Here is a 24849-nt window from a genome sequence, read left to right on the forward strand (position 1 = left end):
GGCAACTTGGCAGGCAAATCCATAGAAAGTCATTTGACTAACCAGACTGCATAGCTATTGCAACGTTATCGCTAGCTCTAACAGCACAGACAACTTCGTTACAAGCTTTCTCTTGGAATAAAACATTTATATACCTCAATATGCCCGCAGGTTGGACGGCGAGTTTTTGTAGACTGATGTGGTTTGTTTTCGGCAAACAAAGCGAACATTTAAAATGAAACGCATCTTTAATTCTTTCAGAAAACTGAAACATGGGTACGTTCCCTAGAAGAACCACCTCCTTCCATTCTGCCATCAACGGATCGTGTTAAATAATACTGAGAAGAAATCACCAAACTTGATTTTATACAGTCTATGGACGTGACGTGACCCTATTGATTACCGATCGGCTGTCTCAGTGTCACCTGTGAAAAAACAATCACGTTTTAGAGGAAAAAAAAAAACCATCCACTTTCAAAGCTGCTTCATAGTAACGAGGACCTTGATAGAAATGTAGTGGAGTAAAAAGTACGATACTTGTCTTTCAAATGTAGTGAAGTTAAAGTCATAAGTTTTCAAAAAAAAAAACACGTAAAATACAGATACTCAAAGTGTACTTAAATACAGTATTCAAGTAAATGTACTTCATTACTGTCCACCTCTGTCTGTTCCAAAGCACTGACACTGGAGACTCCTTCCATATTTGTTATTGAAGCTTTAGGATAATTACTTCAGATTATTATTACATCATTTAGATTATTATTAAGCTTGGGTGACACGGTGGTGTAGTGGTTAGTGTTGTCGCCTCACAGCAAGAAGGTCCGGGTTCGAGCCCCGTGGCCGGCGAGGGCCTTTCTGTGCGGAGTTGCATGTTCTCCCCATGGGTTTCCTCCGGGTGCTCCGGTTTCCCCCACAGTCCAAAGACATGCAGGTTAGGTTAACTGGTGACTCTAAATTGAGCGTAGGTGTGAATGTGAGTGTGAATGGTTGTCTGTGTCTATGTGTCAGCCCTGTGATGACCTGGCGACTTGTCCAGGGTGTACCCCACCTTTCACCCGTAGTCAGCTGGGATAGGCTCCAGCTTACCTGCGACCCAGTGGCTAGAGATGATGAGATTATTAAGTGTGCACGCACACAACCGTTCAAAAGTTTGGGGACACCCAGACAATTTTGTGTTTTCCATGAAAAGTCACACTTTTATTTACCACCACAAGTTGTAAAATGAATAGAAAATATAGTCGAGACATTTTTCTGGCCATTTTAAGCATTTAATCGACCCCACAAATGTGATGCTCCAGAAACTCAATCTGCTCAAAGGAAGGTCAGTTTTATAGCTTCTCTAAAGAGCTCAACTGTTTTCAGCTGTGCTAACATGATTGTACAAGGGTTTTCTAATCATCCATTAGCCTTCTGAGGCAATGAGCAAACACATTGTACCATTAGAACACTGGAGTGAGAGTTGCTGGAAATGGGCCTCTATACACCTATGGAGATATTGCACCAAAAACCAGACATTTGCAGCTAGAATAGTCATTTACCACATTAGCAATGTATAGAGTGGATTTCTGATTAGTTTAAAGTGATCTTCATTGAAAAGAACAGTGCTTTTCTTTCAAAAATAAGGACATTTCAAAGTGACCCCAAACTTTTGAACGGTAGTGTATATAATTAGCATAATATAAATTTATCTAAAATGAATAGATGGAACCACTTTTTGAGCTGCTGTTCCAGAAGATGAATCGACACCTTCTGACCAATCAGATTAAAGAAGAACAGTCACGTGGTATAATAGTGGAGGCTATAAATAATAATTAACATGAAGAGGATAGAGGGATGGATGGATGGATGGATGGAGTGCTGCTGGAGAAGATGAAAAAACATGCAATAGTTTGGAGATATTGCACCAAAAACCAGACATTTGCAGCTAGAATAGTCATTTACCACATTAGCAATGTATAGAGTGGATTTCTGATTAGTTTAAAGTGATCTTCATTGAAAAGAACAGTGCTTTTCTTTCATTTCAAAGTGACCCCAAACTTTTGAACGGTAGTGTGTATAATTAGCATAATATAAATTTATCTAAAATGAATAGATGGAACCACTTTTTGAGCTGCTGTTCCAGAAGATGAATCGACACCTTCTGACCAATCAGATTAAAGAACAACAGTCACGTGGTATAATAGTGGAGACTATAAATAATAATTAACATGAAGAGGATAGAGGGATGGATGGATGGAGTACTGCTGGAGAAGATGAAAAAGCATGCAATTGTTTCCAAAGACGAATAATAAGCTTTAAGGCAACATCATATGCATAAACAAATAAACAACAAACAAATGCACATGTAGTACAGTGAAACAGGAAGTTTTGTAAACTTTTCATGTGTTAGTGCTCCAGACTGCACACACACTCCTATATACACACACACACACTCACCATGCGCTGCAACTCCACATTGACTTTCTCTGCAAAGGAAAATCCAGCGCTGGAGTCAACTCTGGCAAACATTTCCCCCTTTTCTCTCTCCTCCACCCCGCCGTCCTTCACATTTCTCTCTCCAACACCACAGTAAAGAAGTTTACATCCCCAATCAGCACACTGTCTTCCTTTAAAGTTTGCACAGAGGAAAAGAAGAGAGTCCAGAAGAGGAGAAAAGACATGGCTCCACAGCACGAGCCTCACCCAGCCTCCATGACCAATCAGGAGTGAGTCATTCCCAAACGACTCTTTCACAACCGACTCCCAGGATTCGATTCAAAACTTCAAACGAGTCACGAGTCTCTTGAGTTATATGGTTTGCCCCATAGACAGACAAGGGGTATGAAAACTTATGCAACCACAGCCCAGCACTCACATTATGATTTACAGGAAATCAAAGTACTGACAGGGTGGCACGGTGGTGTAGTGGTTAGCGCTGTCGCCTCACAGCAAGAAGGTCCTGGGTTCGAGCCCCGGGGCCGGCGAGGGCCTTTCTGTGTGGAGTTTGCATGTTCTCCCCGTGTCCGCGTGGGTTTCCTCCGGGTGCTCCGGTTTCCCCCACAGTCCAAAGACATGCAGGTTAGGTTAACTGGTGACTCTAAATTGAGCGTAGGTGTGAATGTGAGTGTGAATGGTTGTCTGTGTCTATGTGTCAGCCCTGTGATGACCTGGCGACTTGTCCAGGGTGTACCCCGCCTTTCGCCCGTAGTCAGCTGGGATAGACTCCAGCTTGCCTGCGACCCTGTAGAAGGATAAAGCGGCTTGAGATAATGAGATGAGAAAGTACTGACTTTGATGACAAGATGTGTGTGTCTGTTTTAATTGTAGATGTTTATATCAGTAGGTTTAGTTTTATTTTAACTGCACATTGGAGCCTAGTCAAATGAAATTTCAATCTTCTGTGCTAACATATATTGACTTTGACATGATAATCAGCTTTGAATGTTCTTTTTGTAAATGTAAAGATATCTTTATCCTTGGAAGTATAACCACATGTGATTAAATGCTTTTTTGTCACAAACTATTGTGAGTCGCTGTCACTGTTTTATACTATTACTTACTCGGGCAGTGTATTTGTTATTACGCTATGATGTGAGTGCATTAGGTTTTTGAGGTGGATGAAGTATTTCTGAAGTTTCTGAAGTTTTTTAAAGCTGTTTATTTAACTTTAGTTTCCCCCTACGGCCCTATCACATGTAAAAATATCTCATCTCATTATCTCTAGCCGCTTTATCCTTCTACAGGGTCGCAGGCCAGCTGGAGTCTATCCCAGCTGACTACGGGCGAAAGGCGGGGTACACCCTGGACAAGTCGCCAGGTCATCACAGGGCTGACACATAGACACAGACAACCATTCACACTCACATTCACACCTACGCTCAATTTAGAGTCACCAGTTAACCTAACCTGCATGTCTTTGGACTGTGGGGGAAACCGGAGCACCCGGAGGAAACCCACGCGGACACGGGGAGAACATGCAAACTCCATACAGAAAGGCCGGCCACGGGGCTCGAACCCAGGACCTTCTTGCTGTGAGGCGACAGCGCTAACCACTACACCACCGTGCCGCCCATGTAAAAATATTTTCACTAAAAATTGGAAATAAATTGTATGGTTATTTGTCCTAAGGCCGCAGTTATCCATAAGTATGCAGTGTTAGGCTAGCCTAGTAAACTAGACCCAACCGCCTAGCAGCCAAAAATATTTTTGCCTAGCGAGTGGGTCTAGCCTCGCACCATATAAACAAAAACACCCCGGGCATCAAATCGTGCCCGCCAATCACAACGCAAGGTTTTTGTTTGGATTCTTTGGGCGGGCTTTTTTAGGAGTGACGACAAGGCTGTGCGACGCTGGAGAAAGCGCAACAGGAAAGATGGCTACGGCTAGTGAACAGCGCGCATTTGACTCCGCTTTGGAATCAGTTTTAGAAGAATTAGACTTGGAGATTTCGTTGAAACATGAGCAGGAAGAGGCTCTCCGCTCATTCCTTTTCAAGAAGGACGTTTTCGCTGTTTTGCCGACCGGCTATGGCAAAAGTCTGATCTACCAGCTGGCTCCGCTCGTAGCCAAAAGGATGGGGCTAGTTTGTGCAGTACGAAGAATTAATAAACAGCTTTGAAACATTACTTTTTGATTGTTTCTTATTTTCCCGTTATTTTAAATTTAAGGGAAATTATTTCACCAAACACCACTAAATAAAAACTCTCAAAAACAGTTTAAGCAAACCCTTGAAAAACACTTTGAAAAAAATGTGCATGTGGTACACCAAACTTGTGGTCATTATCTCCAAACTTCTTAATATCTAGAACCTGTTTATTAATTAATACGCATTTTGAAAAATTATTTATTTCAAGGCCTCCCCCACTGCTTTCTGTCGCTCTGACTACGTCACAGTCACTGTTGCGCTGATTGGTCAGAGCGTTGGCCTATACGCACAGAGACAGTTTGAAAGACAGCGGGTTGTTCCTCCTACCCGCTTCGGAAATGTCTACGGATCGAGGCCAGACTAAATATTCATATTTAGTCTGGCTTGCCAGGCTAGTGTTAGGCTTCTCACAGCATAGGAATTTCAGCATGCATCCTGTCTTACAGTCTGTAGTATACTGAAATGTTTTCTCCAAGCTATGCGTATTTTTTTAAAACATAAAATGATTATTCATCATTAATATCATAAATACATGCTTCCTTTTATATATATATATATATATATATATATATATATATATATATATATATATATATATATAACAAACCAAACCGTTTGAATATCGATTGAAATTTGAGGAAGTTACAGTCATCTGAAAAGTACTTATCGCTACCAACACAACGTAATGGGTAAGCCAGCTGTCTGAGGTAAGATGGCCGCCATGTGCGGACGTTCGACTTCGTTGACGGGCAATGGGGACGAGGCATCTAGTCTTCTATGTAAATCTATGGTTTGCCCCATAGACATAAACGCAGCATTGAGCTGGTGGCCCCGTTGCTGGGATACGTCAGAGTGTCCGCCATATTGGATGTGGCAAACCTTCCCCGTAAACCAATGCAAGTAAATGGACTGAACGTCATACAGCCCCTTTCTACAATAATATTTAACTCGATGCCTTTTATTCACCCATTAAGACACACACGTACTGTATATATTTGGGAAACAAACAGGCATCAAAACAACATATATAACTTTTAAATGTGATGGTTATAAATAGTGCGAAATACCCTGTACACTGCAAACTAGCGACAGATACGCGATAGATAGCTCAGGTAAGCTAATCAGTCAGCATACCGTAGCAAGCTACCAAAACCTGAGGCCACAATAACCAACCGACAAGACTGAATATGATAAATGATGGAAATAGTGGAAAAACTGGAAATGGTGAATGAAAATAAAAATGTACTGTTTTATTTATTGAGTCACCACACAGACCTACTCTCGTTGAATAAAGTGAGCTGAATGTCCGCCAAACTGAGTTCGGCCCGGTTCTAACGTCATACCAAAACAAAATACATCACTGATTCCTTCACATTCAGAAAGGTTAAAAACGTTCATCATAGTGTGGCACTGTATTATCTAATTCTCACTGCTCATAACTCTACACCTCCCCGGTGGAGATGAGCTGGGAAACTGAAGACTGAAGGAACAGCTCCCTCTCTGATCCTGACTGTCTGACCTGTTCTGTCAAAATCCTCCGTTCTGAAGTGTTCACTGCAGAGCATGGATGACGGAGTAGCAGAAAACCCTTCCCGTCGCACAGCTGTCTCCCACTGCTTTTTCATGGCTTTATTTTTGGGAAACCTACATAGTATGTGAAAAGTTAGCTAAGCAACTAACAATCAGCGTAGTTACGAAGGAAATACTTCGTTGTTTGGAGACAGGTTTCACAGAGCAGCTATTATGCGCGAGACTTCATATTAGCCACAAAGTCAGAAAAATCTGTTCGTAAAATTACATTATAATGACCAAATACAATGAAAAGTATTTTTCCAGTCTCACCTGTGAAAGGTAATCCCATGTGATCTCGTTTGGATGGTAAACCTGTTGGTACAGTTAAACGCAGCACATGAATGAAGCATCTTTATTCTCGGCTACTGTCTAGACGCTATACCAGAGACGGGTGAAGAATCTCCACTTTGCCACATCCAATATGGCGGCGAGGATGACGTATGATTCTACGCAGAAGGTGGCGTCTATGTTTATATGTCTATGGTTTGCCCTGCTCTGGATAGAGGGTAATGGGGATGGGCACAGGCAAGTGGTCATAGCATCTGACTCTAGCTCTGCTCTTGTGAGTATTCAGAACTCACATTCCACATCCAGGAACGACATTCTTCTTGACATTTTACAGTTGACAAGTGTGTTAATGAAGGCAGGTTTTAAACTTTCCTTTTTATGGGTTCCAGCTCATGTAGGGGTGGAGGGGAACGAGTTGGCTGACAAATATGCCAAAAGAGCGGCAAGTAGGGACAATATAGATACTAATATACAGTATAGTAAGGCTGAAGTCAAAAGCATCATTAAGGCCAGAGTACATGGGAGATGGCAGCACCTTTGGGAGAATGGGTCTTCTGGGAGGCATCTTTTTAACATTCAGCCTGAAATACATAGAGCTATTGGTTTGCTTAATGCAAGACAGGAGGAAGTGGTATTGGCCAGGCTGAGAATTGGGCACTCCCATCTTAATAGTACTCTCTATTATGAGTAGGCATGCTGATGGTAACTGTGAGTATTGTGCATCACAAAGCCCAGAGACTGTAGAGCATGTTCTTATTCATTGTCAAAAATACCATCAAGAGAGACAGAATTTTATTGCTCAAGTCGAGGCCAATAATACACCCTTTAATGTCAGAAATATCTTAAAGTAGTAATGGGAAAAATTTTTTTGTTTACTTTTTTGAAAAACACAGGATTATCTCATCTCATTATCTCTAGACGCTTTATCCTTCTACAGGGTTGCAGGCAAGCTGGAGCCTATCCCAGCTGACTATGGGTGAAAGGCAGGGTACACCCTGGACAAGTTGCCAGGTTATCACAGGGCTGACACAGACACAGACAACCATTCACACTCACGGTCAATTTAGAGTCACCAGTTAACCTAACCTGCATGTCTTTGGACTGTGGGGGAAACCGGAGCACCCGGAGGAAACCCACGCGGACACGGGGAGAACATGCAAACTCCACACAGAAAGGCCCTCGCCGGCCACGGGGCTCAAACCCGGACCTTCTTGCTGTGAGGTGACAGCGCTAACCACTACACCACCGTGCTGCCACACAGGATTATTAAAACGTATTTAATTTCTAGATAAGAAGCAACTCCTGTTCCACACTCCAGTCCAGCAGTGGCGGTAATACACCGAAACAGTTGTCAACCGCCATATAAATCAGAAGGAGAGAGAGAGAGAGAGAGAGAGAGAGAGAGTCTCTTGAGTTCCAAATCCTTCCCTCATCCCACTTTTTATTTGAACTGATGTGTGTTCATGTTGACGGTGGTGCAAAGTAGTCAGAAGGTCTACCAGAATCTTTGTTACACCTTTCAGACCAACAGGGAACGGGTTCTTGACCCGGTTCCTTTCAGGATCCTTTGAACTTTGGTGCCAGTTATCGCGAACCGGCCCACATTTTCATCAGTTTTGCATGGAACCTTTGTAATCATGAACGGAGAATAGGGTGCATCAGTTGCCCTCACTTTCATAAAATCTGATGAATTTTTGTTTGGGTGTTCCTTTTCACCAATAAAGATATCCTGTAAAATTTTTTGACCTTAATCTAATGGTGGCACCATGAGGTTCATTTTTTGCCAAAAAACACTTATTTTATGTTTTCGCATAAGGCTTGAATCACAATGTTGGACTCCATTTATTGATTTCTTGTGAGCCAGAGATCATGTTAAGAACCTTTGCAAGGGATTGAGAAGCATTAATGTGATTCATAATACATTTGTATTGTTTAAAAGTAGTTGAACAATGATTCAATGAACAGCTAAAACTCAAACTGTGCTTGATAATATATTTAGAATATGTACTAAAAATGTGTATCTAAGATATTTGGTATACTCTATAAGGTGCCATAATGTTTCATGAAAAGTGATCGAAATGGTCATAAAATAGTAGCTTTTTCCATAACTTTGAGCTCCTGGTGCCACCATTAAACTTTTGAATTTTGTCAAAATATTTCACCCAGTGTGTTTTCTTACCAAAAGGAACATAAAAACAAAAATGCATCATGATTGGAGGAACTTTTCAGTTTTAGGGGGCAACTGATGCACCCTAACGGAGAATATTATACAGTTCAGAACACGAGTAAACAGTACTCGCAAGATAGCAACGCACATTGATCACCTGAAAGTTTTTGTTCTGTTATTATAGATATCTGTTGTCGGGCCATTTTTCTCAAGATGTATACTTTTTCCATTGCTGTGCTCATTCTGCTTCCTCTCAAAACTAATGACCTGTCTGCTGAGGTCATCACGGTTTGCGCAGCTATATTTTGGTTCCACCTGGGAACTGACTTTTCAGCTCAAAAGTCAGTTCCCAGGTGAGCTTTAAGGAGTAAAAGAAGCCATCAACATCAGGGGCCTTCAACCTACTCTAAACAAAGATGGGGGAGGTTCCGATTATCGACGACCTTTGACTCTTTGGTCCAATCACGTGTTGGAAAAGTCACATCGGAAGCAGAGGGTCATTCCTTGGCAAGGACTGGAGTAAGCCACTTGAAATCCCAGGCAAGTCAGAGTCCTTATGTGTTGGAACAAAAGTTTAGTCTCTATAATAAGGTCACTGGTTTGATTTCCTGGACCAGCAGGAATGGCTGAGGTGCCCTTGAGCAAGGCACGTAACCCCCAACTGCTCCCCAGGGTATGCTGTACGTCGCTCTGGATAAGATCGTCTGCTAAATGTCTGCAAATGTACTGATAATGTAGACTCGGCTAAACATTATAAAACATGCTAGAGCTAGGCCTTGGCTTGTTTATTATTGTTTGAGTTTATCTTTGTCATAAGGTATTTTTCCTTTCTCTGGAATTTCCCATAATATTCCAGCACGAAACCTGCCTCGAAATATTGGGAGGCATATGTACTTTTTGTAAGCCTTTAGCATCTCCGGTATATTTAGAAATTCCAAATACTAAATAGTTCAGGATGTCGTAGTGTCCCAAATCCGGTAGCTGGTTTGCCGAACACTTGTCAAATGGAATAAATACATTTGTGAGCAAATTAAGAAGCAGTCTATTTTTGTTGCATGTAAACTCAAGTACAGCAAAATTTCCCCTCTGCATTGAAACCATCTGAAGCAGTGTACACACGCAGACCGAGATGGAGTGCACACGTGTGCAGAATAAAAAAAAATACATTTATGGGTAAATTATATGGCTCTGTGATGCCTGCATGTTTCAGCTTTTGGACGCAACACAATCCGATGGTATAAAATAAAATTTTAATCATTTCTGAGAGATTGTACTGACTGCAGTCATCTCGATTTTCATTATTAACTGTTGCGGCTGTTTCTATGTTTTCCTGGGAAAACGGCGGCTGTGGTGTGATAAACAAAAACCTGTGACATTGGCGAAAGGCCTTTCCAGGGTGAACCCTATAGTATCTCTCACCCAATTTCAGCTGGGATTGGCTCCAGCTTACCCTACGACCCTCAGTCGGATAAGCCATATAGACAATGGATGGATGGATTTCATTGTTTGAGGCCAGCAGGATTAGGGACGACCCCTCCCACCCCTCTTATGGACTTTTCACCCTCCTGCATTTTGGCAGAAGATACCAGAGCCTATAGAGACCTAAATACCCCGATTTTACCAAATACACAAGTGGCTGAGGGAAATCCACCATCTTGCAGCAGTATTCAGTGTGACAACAGCACTAACTCTGAAGACAAAATACAGTACTATAGTTTTACACTGTGATTAACTAAGAGAAAAAAAAACACATTTATTTTGTCTTACTCTGCAGTCCAGTTAATTAAAAAATAAGCATTAAAAAGACAGAACAATACTGAGGATATCAAAACTATGAAATAACAAATGGAACATGTATGGAATTGTGTCAAACATACAAACAAACAAAAAAAAGTGTTAAAAAGCAAATGTGTTTGATATTTTAGACTTCAGGGTATCCAGTGTTTACCTTGATGACACTTTGTACACTGTTGGCATTATCTTACCCAACTTCATGAGGTTGTCACCTGGAACGCTTATCAATTAACAGGCACAAGTTAATTAGTGGCTGAGTTTCTTGCCTTCTTAATGCGTTTGAGATCAAACAGTAAATAATAAAAATACTGGAAGTAAATCGCCCTATTCACACCAAAACTGTAGTAATCCATCCATTATCTCTAGCCGCTTTATCCTGTTCTACAGGGTCGCAGGCAAGCTGGAGCCTATCCCAGCTGACTACGGGTGAAAGGCGGGGTACACCCTGGACAAGTCGCCAGGTCATCACAGGGCTGACACATAGACACAGACAACCATTCACACTCACATTCACACCTACGGTCAATTTAGAGTCACCAGTTAACCTAACCTGCATGTCTTTGGACTGTGGGGGAAACCGGAGCACCCGGAGGAAACCCACGCAGACAACATGCAAACTCCGCACAGAAAGGCCCTCGCCGGCAGCTGGGCTCGAACCCAGAACCTTCTTGCTGTGAGGCGACAGCACTAACCACTACACCACTGTGCCACCCCGTAGTAATCCATACATATTATATGAAGAACCGAACAACTAAGTAAAGAGAAACGACATCCATCATTACTTTAAGACATGAAGAAGTGTCTTTTAATTAATAAAAATAAAGAATAAACGTTGAATTAGTGGGTGTGTCCAAACCATCAAGCTCTATGTTAACCTGCATGTGCTTGAGCTCACACTGTATGAAATGAAACACAGCTAATTGTACTTCATTATTACAGTGTTTACTTGAATATTATTCATTATATTAAAAAAGTGTGTTATTTATTTAACAAACACCACTGCATATTGGGAACACCCCACAAGCCCTCCTACTGTTTTGGAGATGCTTTGAAGTCATCTAGCCATCACAATTTGGCCCTTGACAAAGTCACTCAGGTCCTTACGCTTGCCTGTTTTTCATGCTTCCAACACATCAACTTCAAGAACTGATTGTTCTCTTGTAGCCCAACATGTCCCTCCCCATGGCAAGGGTCATCGTCATGAGATTATCAGGGTCATTCACTTCACCTCTCAGTGTTTATAATGTTATGGCTGACTGGTGTATCGCAAAATAACAATAATTAAAAAAAAACACAAACGACTTAATATAATATGTACTTTTATACATATGAACACTTAATTGAACATTATTTTATTTTAAATGATTGAGAGTTTACTAGGCATTCAGCATACAATTATTTTGATTACAGTTTGCAAATTTAATCATTCCTTTCTTTAATTGGACAATTTTTTTTAAATATTCAAATATTGCATTTTAAAACTTTTGTAATCAGTGAGGTTGTACTACACAGATTTAAATAGTCAAGCAGGAGTTTAAGGTTTGTTAGTAAGATTTTTCAGTTTGTTTTATTTGACCTTCCCTTACAGAAAAACCACATGAACTTCACATGTGATTTCTCACATGTGAAATATGTGGAAAATGTGTATTGCACATGGGAAACATGTTGTTTTGGCCCAATTTTATGTGAATCACATGTGGAAATGTTTTCCACATGTGGTACAGTAACAGGTTTTCCACATGTGCTCTACGGTACATGCTAACACAGGTTACAAAATCTGATACCATGTATTCCACATGTTACCACATGGGAAATTCATGCGTTTTTTCTGTAAGGGTTGATTTTTTTTTCAGTATTATATTACGAGTATTTCAATGAAACTAGGACTACCGTTCAAAAGTTTGGGGTCACCCAGAGAATTTTGTGTTTTCCATGAAAAGTCACACTTTTATTTACCACCATAAGTTGTAAAATGAATAGAAAATATAGTCGAGACATTTTTCTGGCCATTTTGAGCATTTAATCGACCCCACAAATGTGATGCTCCAGAAACTCAATCTGCTCAAAGGAAGGTCAGTTTTATAGCTTCTCTAAAAGAGCTAAACTGTTTTCAGCTGTGCTAACATGATTGTACAAGGGTTTTCTAATCATCCATTAGCCTTCTGAGGCAATGAGCAAACACATTGTACCATTAGAACACTGGAGTGAGAGTTGCTGGAAATGGGCCTCTATACACCTATGGAGATATTGCACCAAAAACCAGACATTTGCAGCTAGAATAGTCATTTACCACATTAGCAATGTATAGAGTGCATTTCTGATTAGTTTAAAGTGATCTTCGTTGAAAAGAACAGTGCTTTTCTTTCAAAAATAAGGACATTTCAAAGTGACCCCAAACTTTTGAACGGTAGTGTACATACATACATATTTGTACAAATAAATAAATGAATATTTGTAAATTGACTATGAATAATAAATTAATTTTCCATGTCAAATCTCCAAAGTGTGCTGTCTCTTAGACGCATGGATACATGTTACAAGTTACTAGAAACTTAATCTGGATTTGTAGTGCAAATGAAATGGTTATTGTTAACATTAGACAAGATAATAACATGGAATTATAATTGTGGGTGAAACAATAAATGAACAGATCAAATGAAAAAAAAAAAAGAGACTGAACAACTCATATTGTAGTTTGATTCACTTAAACTTGTAGCTTGAAGGAGTCGAATCAGTTGAGTGAATCATAATTCCCTGACTATGCAAATGGGTTGCAAATAATGATTGAAAATAAATAAATAAATAAAATCAGGAGAAATGTAATCTGAGAGACATACATTTACTTATTGCCCTTGGCTTACAGCATGATATATGATATGATAACAAATATCTCCTCTCTCTCTCTGGTGATAAAATGAAGTGTGTGATATTTAGTGAAGCTTAAAAACACAAGAAAAAGCATAATGGTTAAAATCCTTACCAAAACAGAGAGGTATCTAGTTGATGGAGTCTGACAGTAATGACTGCTGAGGGAAAATAAAAGGTGCCTCTGCTGAGGGCAGGCTTTTTGAGCTTTCCCTCAGGTCTCTGATTAGCATGTGCCGGCCCTGAAGTGAAGTCAGTTTGGTGCACAGAAACACCTTGAACCAGTTAAACCAGGGCCCTGTACTACGAACGGAGGTTAACCTACCCAGAAGTAACCCAGGGTTCCCCCGCTAAACCGGGGTTGACAAAACCTGGTTATCTTGTTTGGGGTTAAACGGTACTACGACGCCAGTTATGAAGTTGATTTGTTGAACCTGGTTTAACCTAATCAGGGTTAATGCGCGTTCACGTTAAAGGGGAGGTTATCAGCGCAAATCACCACTGTTCACAATGGCACGGTCGCCGTACTTCACAGAGGAAGAATGCGCTGTCATAATGCAAAGCTACGAGGAGCTCAAAACAACATTAAGAGCAAAATCTAACACAGCAGCTGCCAATAAGGAGCGGCAAGCATGTTGGCAACGAATTGCCGATCGGGTAAATGCGCAAGTACATTCTCCCTTCTACATGTTCCAGAACAGAAGTATAGGATGAGAGAAAGCTTCATGATCAATCACAAGTCACAGAAAATGGTCCTTCGACGTGGCCCCAGTCATATATAGCTTGTTTAATGTCCGAAAAATCCTGAATAAAATTTGGTATGGTAAATTCATGGAGTAGCCTACTTAAGCTGATATGTGCACAGAGTCACATGAATTAGGATGACTGACTGTTCAGTCCCTTTGACTAAGTTGCTGTATGTCCTGTGAACATTTCAGAGGCAACAGCAGTGCCAAACGCACCTGGCAACAGGTGAAAATGAAATATAAAAACATCATTCATAATGGTAAGTCTGTGTGTGTGTCGTTCTTTTTCTGTACTGTGTTTCAGATGAAAAAGCTTTTGCCCAAGGACAAGAAGTAGGCTAAACAGCATTTGCCTTTTATTTATTCAAGTGTTTGCCTAATAGTTCAAATTGTTTTGTATATAGTTTATAATGTAGTTGTGTGATATTAATGATAATATTGTGGGAAAACTACTTTGCACGGACGTTCATTTAATTTATTCTATCGTCATTTTGTTTGTTCTATTTTTGTCTATTTTATTTATTTATCTGTTTGTCTAGTTGTATCTATTTTTCTAATAATATATTTTTTGCATTAATTGTTTTTCCTATTAAAATCTTGTGTTCTTGTTAACTTTATCTATTTATCTGACTGTTTAGTTGTATCTATTTTTGTTACAATTTCAATATTTTTAATATAAGTTTTTTTCTATTAAAATGTTCTTGTGTTATATTTATTGTAGTTGTATCTATTTTATATCTCAGACTTAAATATTTTTGTAAAACAAGTGTTTTTCTATAAAATATTCTTGCGTTCTTGATAACTATGGGCCCTGTCACACTACGACGTTCTCACCAGCGTTCGAGTAACGTGTTGCGAAACGCAGAGGAACGTCGAGAACGTTAGAAAAAAGTTACAAGAAAGTTAGACGAGCGTCGGCAAACGTTGGGGAACGTCGAGGGACGTCGGCGAACGCTGAGGGTGAAAAATAGTTTTGGGTGTGCACAAAAATTCAGGACGTTCTATCAAAACGCTACTTACACGTTAGAGGAACGTTACACGAAAGTTTGCGGGCGTTACTCGAACGTTACTCGAAAGTCAGGACGTTCCCTGGACGCTAGGCGGACGCCGGCCCATCAGGGTCGAGTGTCCAGCGCGTGCCTAGCGCTTGGGTAACGCTTGCCTAACGCCTGTGTAACGTCCATCGAACGTCTGTCCAGCGTGTCGCCAACGTTTTTCAGCGTTCGTCAGCGTTCGCCGAGCGTTCTTAACGCTCATGTAACGCTCTTTCAACATCTTTCTAACGTCTGTCAGCGTTCTGAATTTTTCCAGCGTCTGTGTAACGTCCAGAACATTACCTGGACGCAAGGCAGACGCTACCCAAATGCTATGATAACGCTATCAAAGCGCTGTGGACGCTATGAGAACGCTAGGTTTTGCTGCTATTTTGGACCACAAACGTCGCCTGACACTGAGGGAACGTTGGCTGAGCGTTACCCAAGCGTTACAAGAACGTTACAACATCGTTGACCTAGAAACTTAATTTGAAGAACGTCGACGTTCCCCGGCGTTTCTCAAATTTTTAAAAACGCAACCAAACGTCGAACAAAACGCTATAGTGTGACAGGGCCCTATGTTCTTGAGTGGGTTCTTTTTTTTTTTTTTTTTTTTACAGAAAAGCCGTTCTGCATGGACATTCATTGAAGCCCTCATTGTTTTTTAATGGTTATTTATGAGCGTTTAGGGGTTACAATAATGTAAGTCTAGGTTGCTTTATATAAAAGGTATGTCCAGAAATATTGATGTCACTGTCTAAGCAGAGGGATCTGGCTTCTTTAGACGCTGTCTTCTTAAAACTGAATAAATATTTTTAAAAAAGAGCCAAATGAGTCAGTCTTTTGAACGGCTCTTTTCAAAGAACGGATCACAAAGATGCGGATCCCATCAAAGAGCCATAAATCCCATCTCTAATCTGCGCTCCGATATCGCACGGGTCATCCAGGTACGCTGGCATTGTCTCTAGAGGAAATGTCGGTGGAGAGGTGGTGTTTAAAAAGGGTGTGGTTAATCGGAAACCTCGGGTTAACCAAGAACATAACCTGAGACGAGCAGGTTTGAGATGCAGCGTAAGTTGCCATGGCAGCATACCTCGGTTTGAACATAGCCAACTTTCGTAGTATGGGTTAATCGGGAAGTTACGCCGCACGTGATCAAGTTACTCTCAAAGTTACCCTGGTAAACCAGAAAACCCGCTTCGTAGTACAGGGCCCAGTGTAGGAACATCTGGAGTAATTTGAAATGGTGTTTAGTTTGACGAATATCGCTAATTGGGTACCATGATAACCAATCATACATATAGTGTCTTGCAAAAGCATTCATCCCCCTTGGTGTTTGTTCTGTCACATTACAAGCTGGAATTAAAGTGGATTTTTGGAGGGTCAACACCATTTGATTTACACAACATGCCTACCACTTTAATGGTGCATTTTTTTTAAATTGTGTGACAAACAGTAAATAAGAGCTGGTCCAACCAATTAACTTCATAAATCCCATAATTAGTTGATTAAGATCCACCTGTGTACAATCAAAGTATCACATGATCTGTCACATGATGGCTGGATCAAATCAACCTGTTCTGGAAGGACCCTGACTCTGCAACACGACTAAGCAAGCAACATGAGAACCAAGGAACCTCCAAACAGGTCAGAGACAAAGTTGTGGAGAAGTATAGATCAGGGTTGAGTTATAAAAAATATCCCAAACTTTGAATATCCCACAAAACACCATTAAATCCATTACAGCAAAATGGAAAAAATATGGCACCACTACAAACCTGACAAGAGAAGGCCCCGCCCACCAAAACTCACAGACCGGGCAAGGAGGGCATTAATCAGAGATGCAACAAAGACACCAAAGATAATGCTGAGGGATCTGCAAAGATCCACAGTGGAGATGGGAGTATCTGTCCATAGGACCACTTTAAACCGTACACTCCACAGAGTAAGGCTTTATGGAAGAGTGGCCAGAAAAAAGTCATTGCTTAAAGAAAAATAAATGAATAAATAAGAAAACACAGTTGGAGTTTGCCCAACATCATGTGGCAGACTCCCCAAACACATGGAAGAAGATTCTCTGGTCAGATAAGACTAAAATTGATATTTTTGACCATCATGGGAAATGCCATGTGTGGCACAAACCCAACACCTTGAGAACACCATTCCTACAGTGAAGCATGGTGGTGGCACCATCATGCTGTGGGATGTGTTTCATCTGCAGGGACAGGAAAGCTGGTCAGCACTGAAGGAAAGATGGATGGCACTAAATACAGGGCAATTTTGAAGGAAAACCTGTTTGAGTTAGCCAGAGGTTTGAGACTGGGACAAAGGTTCACATACCAGCAGGACAATGACCCTAAACATACTGCTAAAGCTATACTGGAGTGGTTTAAAGGGAAACATTTAAATGTCTTGGAATGGCCTAGTCAAAGCCCAGACCTCAATCCAATTGAGAATCTGTGGCATAACTTGAAGACTGCTGTACACAAACACAACCCATCTACCGTAACTTGAAGGAGTTGGAGCAGTTTTGCTTTGAGGAATGGGCAAAAATCCCAGTGGCTAATAGAGACATACCCCAAGAGACTTGTAGCTGTAATTGCAGCAAAAGGTAGGTCTACAAAGTACTGACTTTGGGGGTGAATACCTATGCACACTCCAGACTTCTGTTTTTTCATCTTAATTATTGTTTGTCACAATTAAAAAAAAAATCACCTTTAAAGTGGTAGGCATGTTGTGTAAATCAAACGGTGCTAATCCCCCCAAAATCCATTTCAATTCCAGCTTGTAATGTGAACAAACAGGACAAACACCAAGGGGGATGAATAGTTTAGCAAGACACTGTATGGTGTGTTGCATAAGTATTCACTCCCCTGAACTTTCCTACATGCTGTCGTGCCATAACCTGAAATGAAAATTGACTTATTGGGGTTATATATCATGAAATGACACAAAATATCCACTTTAATAGTTACAGGCTTGACTGATGATTTGTACTGTTGGACTATTGTGAAGTTTTAAACATTTTGGACCGGGCAATAACAAGTAGCTGAACAACAAGCGCGCCAGCGGACAATAGCGAGTAGTGTTAGTAACAAGCTAGCCGGCTAACATTTATGATAACTTGAATGTTGATGAGTCCCTTCGGTGATTACCATAATCAAAGTTGATTTGACGTCACTCTGTGAACGGAGAAGGAACTGGCACTTGAGAAGACTACCGTTGAAATTTCAAGTTGAGGGAGTGTTTTTGGTGTTTTTTAACAAAGTTGTAGTTGGGAACTTGTTGTTGTATGTTGCAACACAGAATTAGTTCTGGTGCAATCAGAAGTCCGTTTGCCATCAGAAGTCACATAATCAATCAAGGGGTGTTGATTTCTGTCCATATAAATATATCTGCTCCTGGAGGACCCTAGGATTTGTTAGAGAACATATCTAAACAAACTGCATAATCAAAGCCAAGGAGCTGTTCAAACAACTCCGGGACAAAGTTCTGGAAAATATGAGAGTTTGTTCTTAAAAAAAAAAAAATCCCAAACTTTGAAAAATACACCAGAACACCAATAAATCTATAATTTATTCTTGAGGAAGCTGTCCACCACAAGTCAGTGACCCAGTAAAGAGGATAGTAGTCAGTGAATCAGCCAAGAAGAACTCTCAGCATGACACTACCACCACCGTGCTTCACAGTAGGGATTGTTTTCTCAGGCTGATGAGCGGTGTTGGGTTTCTGTCAAAGCCCAAAAATGTCATTTTGGTCTTATCAGACCAGAGAATCTTTTTCCACATGTTTGCTGAGTTTGAAACCAAGTCCATTAAGGCCATTTCAATTTGAGGATATAACATAACACTGCAAAAGATGGAAGTTGAAGAGGCCCATATGACTAATACAAATGTAATACTTGGGTCATTCCATGCCAAATCAACAAGAGGCTATGCTCGACCATCTCAGATTTCAATGAAATTTGGAGGGCTCAGAGATACTATTAAAAGAAGTTAATCCCAAAAACTTGAGCTTCCTATCACCAATAGTTTCAGAGATACAGGCATTTTAATTTTTCGATTTCTTTGTTTTTTGCTCAAAACATACATATTTCAAAGTGCAATATAATCTTTATTATGCAAGATAGAAACCTAAAATTTTGCACAGAGACACTCAATGTCTTGTACTACAAGCTTCAACTTAGAATTTCAATGATCATTGTATATTAGATGGTGATTTTAACAAGGAAATTAAAAAGACAAATTTGCATTTTTTTGCATTTTTAACTCATTCTGGAAGCTTGCCTGTGGCAGTAATGCTTAAACTAAGAATGTTATTCAAATCTACACAGAAATATCTACCAATTTCAGTTTTATCAAGTCTCCACTATTCCTAGTTTGTCTGTAATAGGGTTTTGAAATTCGCCGATTTCTAAAACATGCCATTTTCAGTAGCAAGAAATCCAATGTACCTATTGTGCTGTGTTGATATTGATAAGGCTGGCTGTTGACTGGTACACAATAGCTGGTCATTGATTGCTAATGTTACACAGTCTTAGATTAAAATCAATTTACAAATAATTAATACTGAGCATTAATTGAAATTTTATTTAAAATTGAAGAAGAAACATGTCTCCTAACCTACTTGAGCCTTATTGAAGCATTTATTAACCCTCAAATATCAGTTATATGAAAATATATCAAAAATTCGAATTTGGTGAAAATGGATTTTTTAAACCCCTGTAGTTTAAAAATACTTGAGAGACACAGAACAAAAATTTGGAAATATAAAATATGGGTCTTGGGGATTACTGAAAAAAATGTACAAGTTCCTAACTGCTATCCCACATTGGATTTCTTGCTACTGAAAATGGCATGTTTTAGAAATCGGCGAATTTCAAAACCCTATTACAGACAAACTAGGAATAGTGGAGACTTGGTAAAACTGAAATTGGTAGATATTTCTGTGTAGATTTGAATAACATTCTTAGTTTAAGCATTACTGCCACAGGCAAGCTTCCAGAATGAATTAAAAATGCAAAAAATGCTAATTTGTCTTTTTAATTTTCTTGTCAAAATCACCATCTAATATACAATGACCACTGAAATTCTAAGTTGAAGCTTGTAGTACAAGACATTGAGTGTCTCTGTGCAAAATTTTAGGTTTCTATCTTGCATAATAAAGACTATATTACACTTTGAAATATGTATGTTTTGAGCAAAATGCAAAAAAATCTAAAAATTCAAATGCCTGTATCTCTGAAACCATTGGAGATAGGATGCTCAAATTTCGGGGATTAACTTCTTTTAATAGTATCTCTGAGCCCTCCAAATTTCATTGAAATCTGAGATGGTCGAGCATAAATTTGTCAGATATTTGTTGATTTGGCATGGAATGACCCACTTTTCTTCCTAATAATTTAAATTTTGCACTAACTGATGACGGCGGCACGGTGGTGTAGTGGTTAGCGCTGTCGCCTCACAGCAAGAAGGTCCGGGTTCGAGCCCCGTGGCCGGCGAGGGCCTTTCTGTGTGGAGTTTGCATGTTCTCCCCGTGTCCGCGTGGGTTTCCTCCGGGTGCTCCGGTTTTCCCCACAGTCCAAAGACATGCAGGTTAGGTTAACTGGTGACTCTAAATTGACCGTAGGTGTGAATGTGAGTGTGAATGGTTGTCTGTGTCTATGTGTCAGCCCTGTGATGACCTGGCGACTTGTCCAGGGTGTACCCTGCCTTTCGCCCGTAGTCAGCTGGGATAGGCTCCAGCTTGCCTGCGACCCTGTAGAAGGATAAAGCGGCTAGAGATAATGAGATGAGATGAGACTAACTGATGACACTTTGACACATGGTTTTCTTCCTCAAAAGGACAAAATGAAGTGAAGTACACAAGTGCTTTTGATTACTTGTTGTACTTCACTGTTTAATTTATTTGGGGTTTCTCGTAAGAAATATATATATCACAGACTTAAAGGTAGACTGCCTTTCAGATTTTTCAAGTGTAGGTCATAAAAATAATTTTCCTGACACCCAATTATTTTTGTTTAGTGGACCAAAAGCTACTGAATTAGAATCACAGACTTCCAATTTTATTAGTTTTTTTTTTTAATAGAACAGTTAATGAATGTAGGGCCATGTGGCCCTAAATTCTCCGCTATTTTTTCCTGCTTCACCATGACTCAATTCAAGATACTATGTCATGCATCACGTGGTGGGCTTTCCCCGTTTGCAGGACGTGAGTGTGCGAATGAAACCTGAAAGACCAACTACAGTAACGGAAAGCAAGCAAGAAGAAAATACGTTATGTTATATACTGTACAAAGGAAAGGAAACGCAGGACCAAACTAATAATTAATATCGGCGGTCAGCGAGCACCTCAATGTGATCAGCTGTTCGTTTAGTGACAGAATGATGGAACTGTCAGTGCACGGTCAAAGGTAAACCTGTAGATGGCAATAATGCAACACTGTGGATGCCAGCTGCCATAAAACCCAAAAGAAGATGATGAAGGTAAACCTGTGCATGCACACACTGACTTCCTCTGTCTGCTTGACTGCGCGAAGCGAACGATTTCATGCACATTTGCTTTAATCCCTTCAAATTAAATAACTTCTCAGCCACAGAATGGCCTGATATTTTGTGAGATATTACAGAAATAAACATATATCACAATGACCAAATGTCAGAGGGAACTAAATTTCACTGATTTTATGAAATCGAAAGGCCGTCTAGCTTTAAGGTTACACAATCTCTTTATTTCAAAAGGTATGCTACCAAAGTGTCGATAAACACCATACCTTGAAGACTATAAAGGTTTTTTTTTCCCTTTAGAATGGTACAATTCTCATGCAGACTTTTTAAAAACAAAGTCACGTGGTCAAAAATGAACTGCTTTCTCAGAGTCCACCTTCATTATTCACTTTGTTGTCTATTAGTGGGTGGAAATGTGACCCCATTTTGCCCACAGACAGCTCAAATACACACAAAACACTTAACATCCTGAGCTGCAGAACACACCAAGGAACTGATTCAGAAATAATAAATACATAAATAAATAAATTAATTAATTAAATTTCCCCAGTGAGTCCAGCTGTAGTAAGTTAACAGAAATGCATTTTGAATGAATTTCATAAATTGCTGGATGAGAACAGCAGTTAAAGATAACAGTAAATAATCAATCAATTTTACTTACCTCGTCAATGACCAGTTTAACCATTTGATCAATTGGTTAACTTCCAGATTAAACTGCGAGGTGAAGCCAGGTGTGTTTCCTGCATTTTTAACACTCTGAGGTCCTGGGCCTGTCAGACACCCTGTGGCAGTCTGATAAACCTTGACATTTTAAGGAAAAAAAAGAAGACCAAACTGCACTTTGCAAATGCAAGCTACAGCGCCACCTTGTGGTCAAAACACCTCAACACACATCATTTTTAAAAAATTGCTCTATTCTGCCCCTAGTGGAATAAATGAAACTTGTTCTTCTTTCTCCAAACCTTTCAATTCATTTATAGTCCACAAGATGAGTTTAATCTCATCTCATTATCTGTAGCCACTTTATCCTGTTCTACAGGGTCGTAGGCAAGCTGGAGCCTATCCCAGCTGACTACGGGCGAAAGGCGGGGTACACCCTGGACAAGTCGCCAGGTCATCACAGGGCTGACACATAGACACAGACAACCATTCACACTCACATTCACACCTACGGTCAATTTAGAGTCACCAGTTAACCTAACCTGCATGTCTTTGGACTGTGGGGGAAACCGGAGCACCCGGAGGAAACCCACGTGGACATGGGGAGAACATGCAAACTCCGCACAGAAAGGCCCTCGCTGGCCACGGGGCTCGAACCCGGACCTTCTTGTTGTGAGGCGACAGCGCTAACCACTACACCACCGTGCCGCCCATGAGTTTAATCTTGAACACTAATTCTAGTCATTTGGTCAACCAAAGTAGATCTTTCTTGGGCCGATTCTGACCCCTAAACCGCATGTTTGACAACCGTGATGTAAACTTTCAGAACACAATTCTCATTAGGTAGGCAAACAAACAAAAAACAAACAAACCAATATATCAATAAGTATTGCATGGTGGTGCAGTGGGTTGAGTTTCACCTCACAGCTTCAGGATCCCTGGTTTAATCTGGTGTCCCATTGAGGGTATATTCCCACCTAACACCCAGTGTGCCATCAGTGGTTACTGATGAATGAATGAACAAATAAACAGGATTAAAGGCTAAGCACAGTGCTTCACCAGAAAGGTTCCATGTAGAACACTTTTAGCAGGCTAGGAACGCTTAATAAAACCCTTAAGAATGGACCAAGTACCAAGACACATGAGCCAAATGTTCAATACGAGATTAGAGGGATTAAGAAGAAAACTCATGACCTATAATTTGGAGTTTGTACCACATACTTACACAAATAATACATACTTTGTGTTCTTTCAGAGTTTATTGAATAGTTAAGGGTTTGTAACTTCCAAAAATAATAGAAAAACAAGGAAAACACTTGAGTACAGTTCGAGTCAAGTCACAAAGCAGCTTTACAGAATATTAAAGACTTGAAACATGAGCAAATTTTATCCCTAATTTATCCCCAGTGAGCAAGCCTATGGCGACGGTGGTGAGGAAAAACACCCTCAGACGACACAAGTAAGAAACCTTGAGAGGAACTAGACTCAACAGGGAACCCATCCGCATTTGGGTGATAACAGATAGCATGATTATAAATAACTTGTTTCGCTAACAGTGTCCTATAGAGTCATAAAGTATGACTGTGTAACCAGGAAAATCATTATAGTTTTAACATGAAGTTTCTTTTGTTGACGTTATCAACTGTTTATGACAACTGCAGTCCTAAAGTTAGGAAGTAGTCCTCAGCCGTAGATGCATTACTGTAAGTGTTCAGAGCTATCTTCCAAGTGCCTCTTTCGACTGTCCATATGGGGCCATCCTCCACAGGAGCGATGTGATGAGACTCCAACCAGAAGTAGGGCATCAGGATGGATCAGGTGGAAGCAGAAGAGGTCAGCATCTTACTGGTGTCTCTTGACAGAGAGAGACAGACAGAGGGAAGAGATGGGGAGAGGGGCACAGGTTGTTAGGTATGCCCATTGTCATCTAAAGACTAAGAAGAGTATACATTTTGTGCTGAGTGCAAACAGGGACTCACTCCGGCAAGATGAACTATGACAGCATAACTAAAAGGGAGAGCCAGAAGGTAACAGAGGTGTAACAGTTCCTGGTGTGGGTGGAGCACAGAAGCGTGGCAGGCAAGAGTTGATGTTCACAAACACACTTTTTATTTGGTTAATTTGGCTTTTCAGCTTCATTCATTCATTCAGTCGTACACATGCGTTGGGGTTAGGGAGCTGATCTTCTCTGCTCTTCCTCTCTTTTTATGCTCAATCTCTGTGACAAACAAACAAACACACCCACATACATTAACGACATCAGGTGTAATGACTTAGCCACTTACCTTCCCCGACCCCACCCTCCATTCACAAACTGCCACTTGGCCACGCCCACGATGCCACAGTTACCACTTTCAAATTTTCCAACTCGACCTTCACTGCTGGTTCTATGTAACAGGAACCTGGTCTTGGTTGTACAAGCACTTCGTTTTCTTTATGGATATTGTGAGGCCATACCTGGTGGTTGCTTTTTGAAAACAGTCAATAAGAACTTGGGCATCTTGTTCATTATGAGCTACTAGAGCACAGTCATCTGCGTAGAGTAGTTCTTTGACCAAAATATGATGGATTTTGGTTTTTGCCTTCAGTCGGCGTAGATTAAATATGCCACCGT

The 24849-nt window shown here is 40.4% G+C and overlaps 1 protein-coding gene across 3 annotated transcripts in view; it reads right to left on the reverse strand.

Annotated features, from left to right (window-relative positions):
* Window positions 1-22303, reverse strand: part of tsku (tsukushi small leucine rich proteoglycan homolog (Xenopus laevis)) — a 46979-nt gene extending 24676 nt beyond the window's left edge. For 2 of the 3 annotated variants that reach the window (XM_060897749.1, XM_060897752.1), the window contains exon 1: window positions 2416-2671. In XM_060897749.1, coding sequence (XP_060753732.1) covers window positions 2416-2487 — 72 coding nt within the window. In that variant the 5' untranslated portion in view covers window positions 2488-2671. Of the gene's footprint in view, window positions 1-2415; window positions 2672-22236 lie in introns of those variants that run through there. The other variant, XM_060897751.1, reaches the window with a different exon arrangement.
* Window positions 22304-24849: the final 2546 nt, after the last annotated feature.

The sequence above is a fragment of the Neoarius graeffei genome, chromosome 17 (assembly GCF_027579695.1).
Source record: "Neoarius graeffei isolate fNeoGra1 chromosome 17, fNeoGra1.pri, whole genome shotgun sequence".
In the NCBI taxonomy this organism is placed as follows: domain Eukaryota; kingdom Metazoa; phylum Chordata; class Actinopteri; order Siluriformes; family Ariidae; genus Neoarius; species Neoarius graeffei.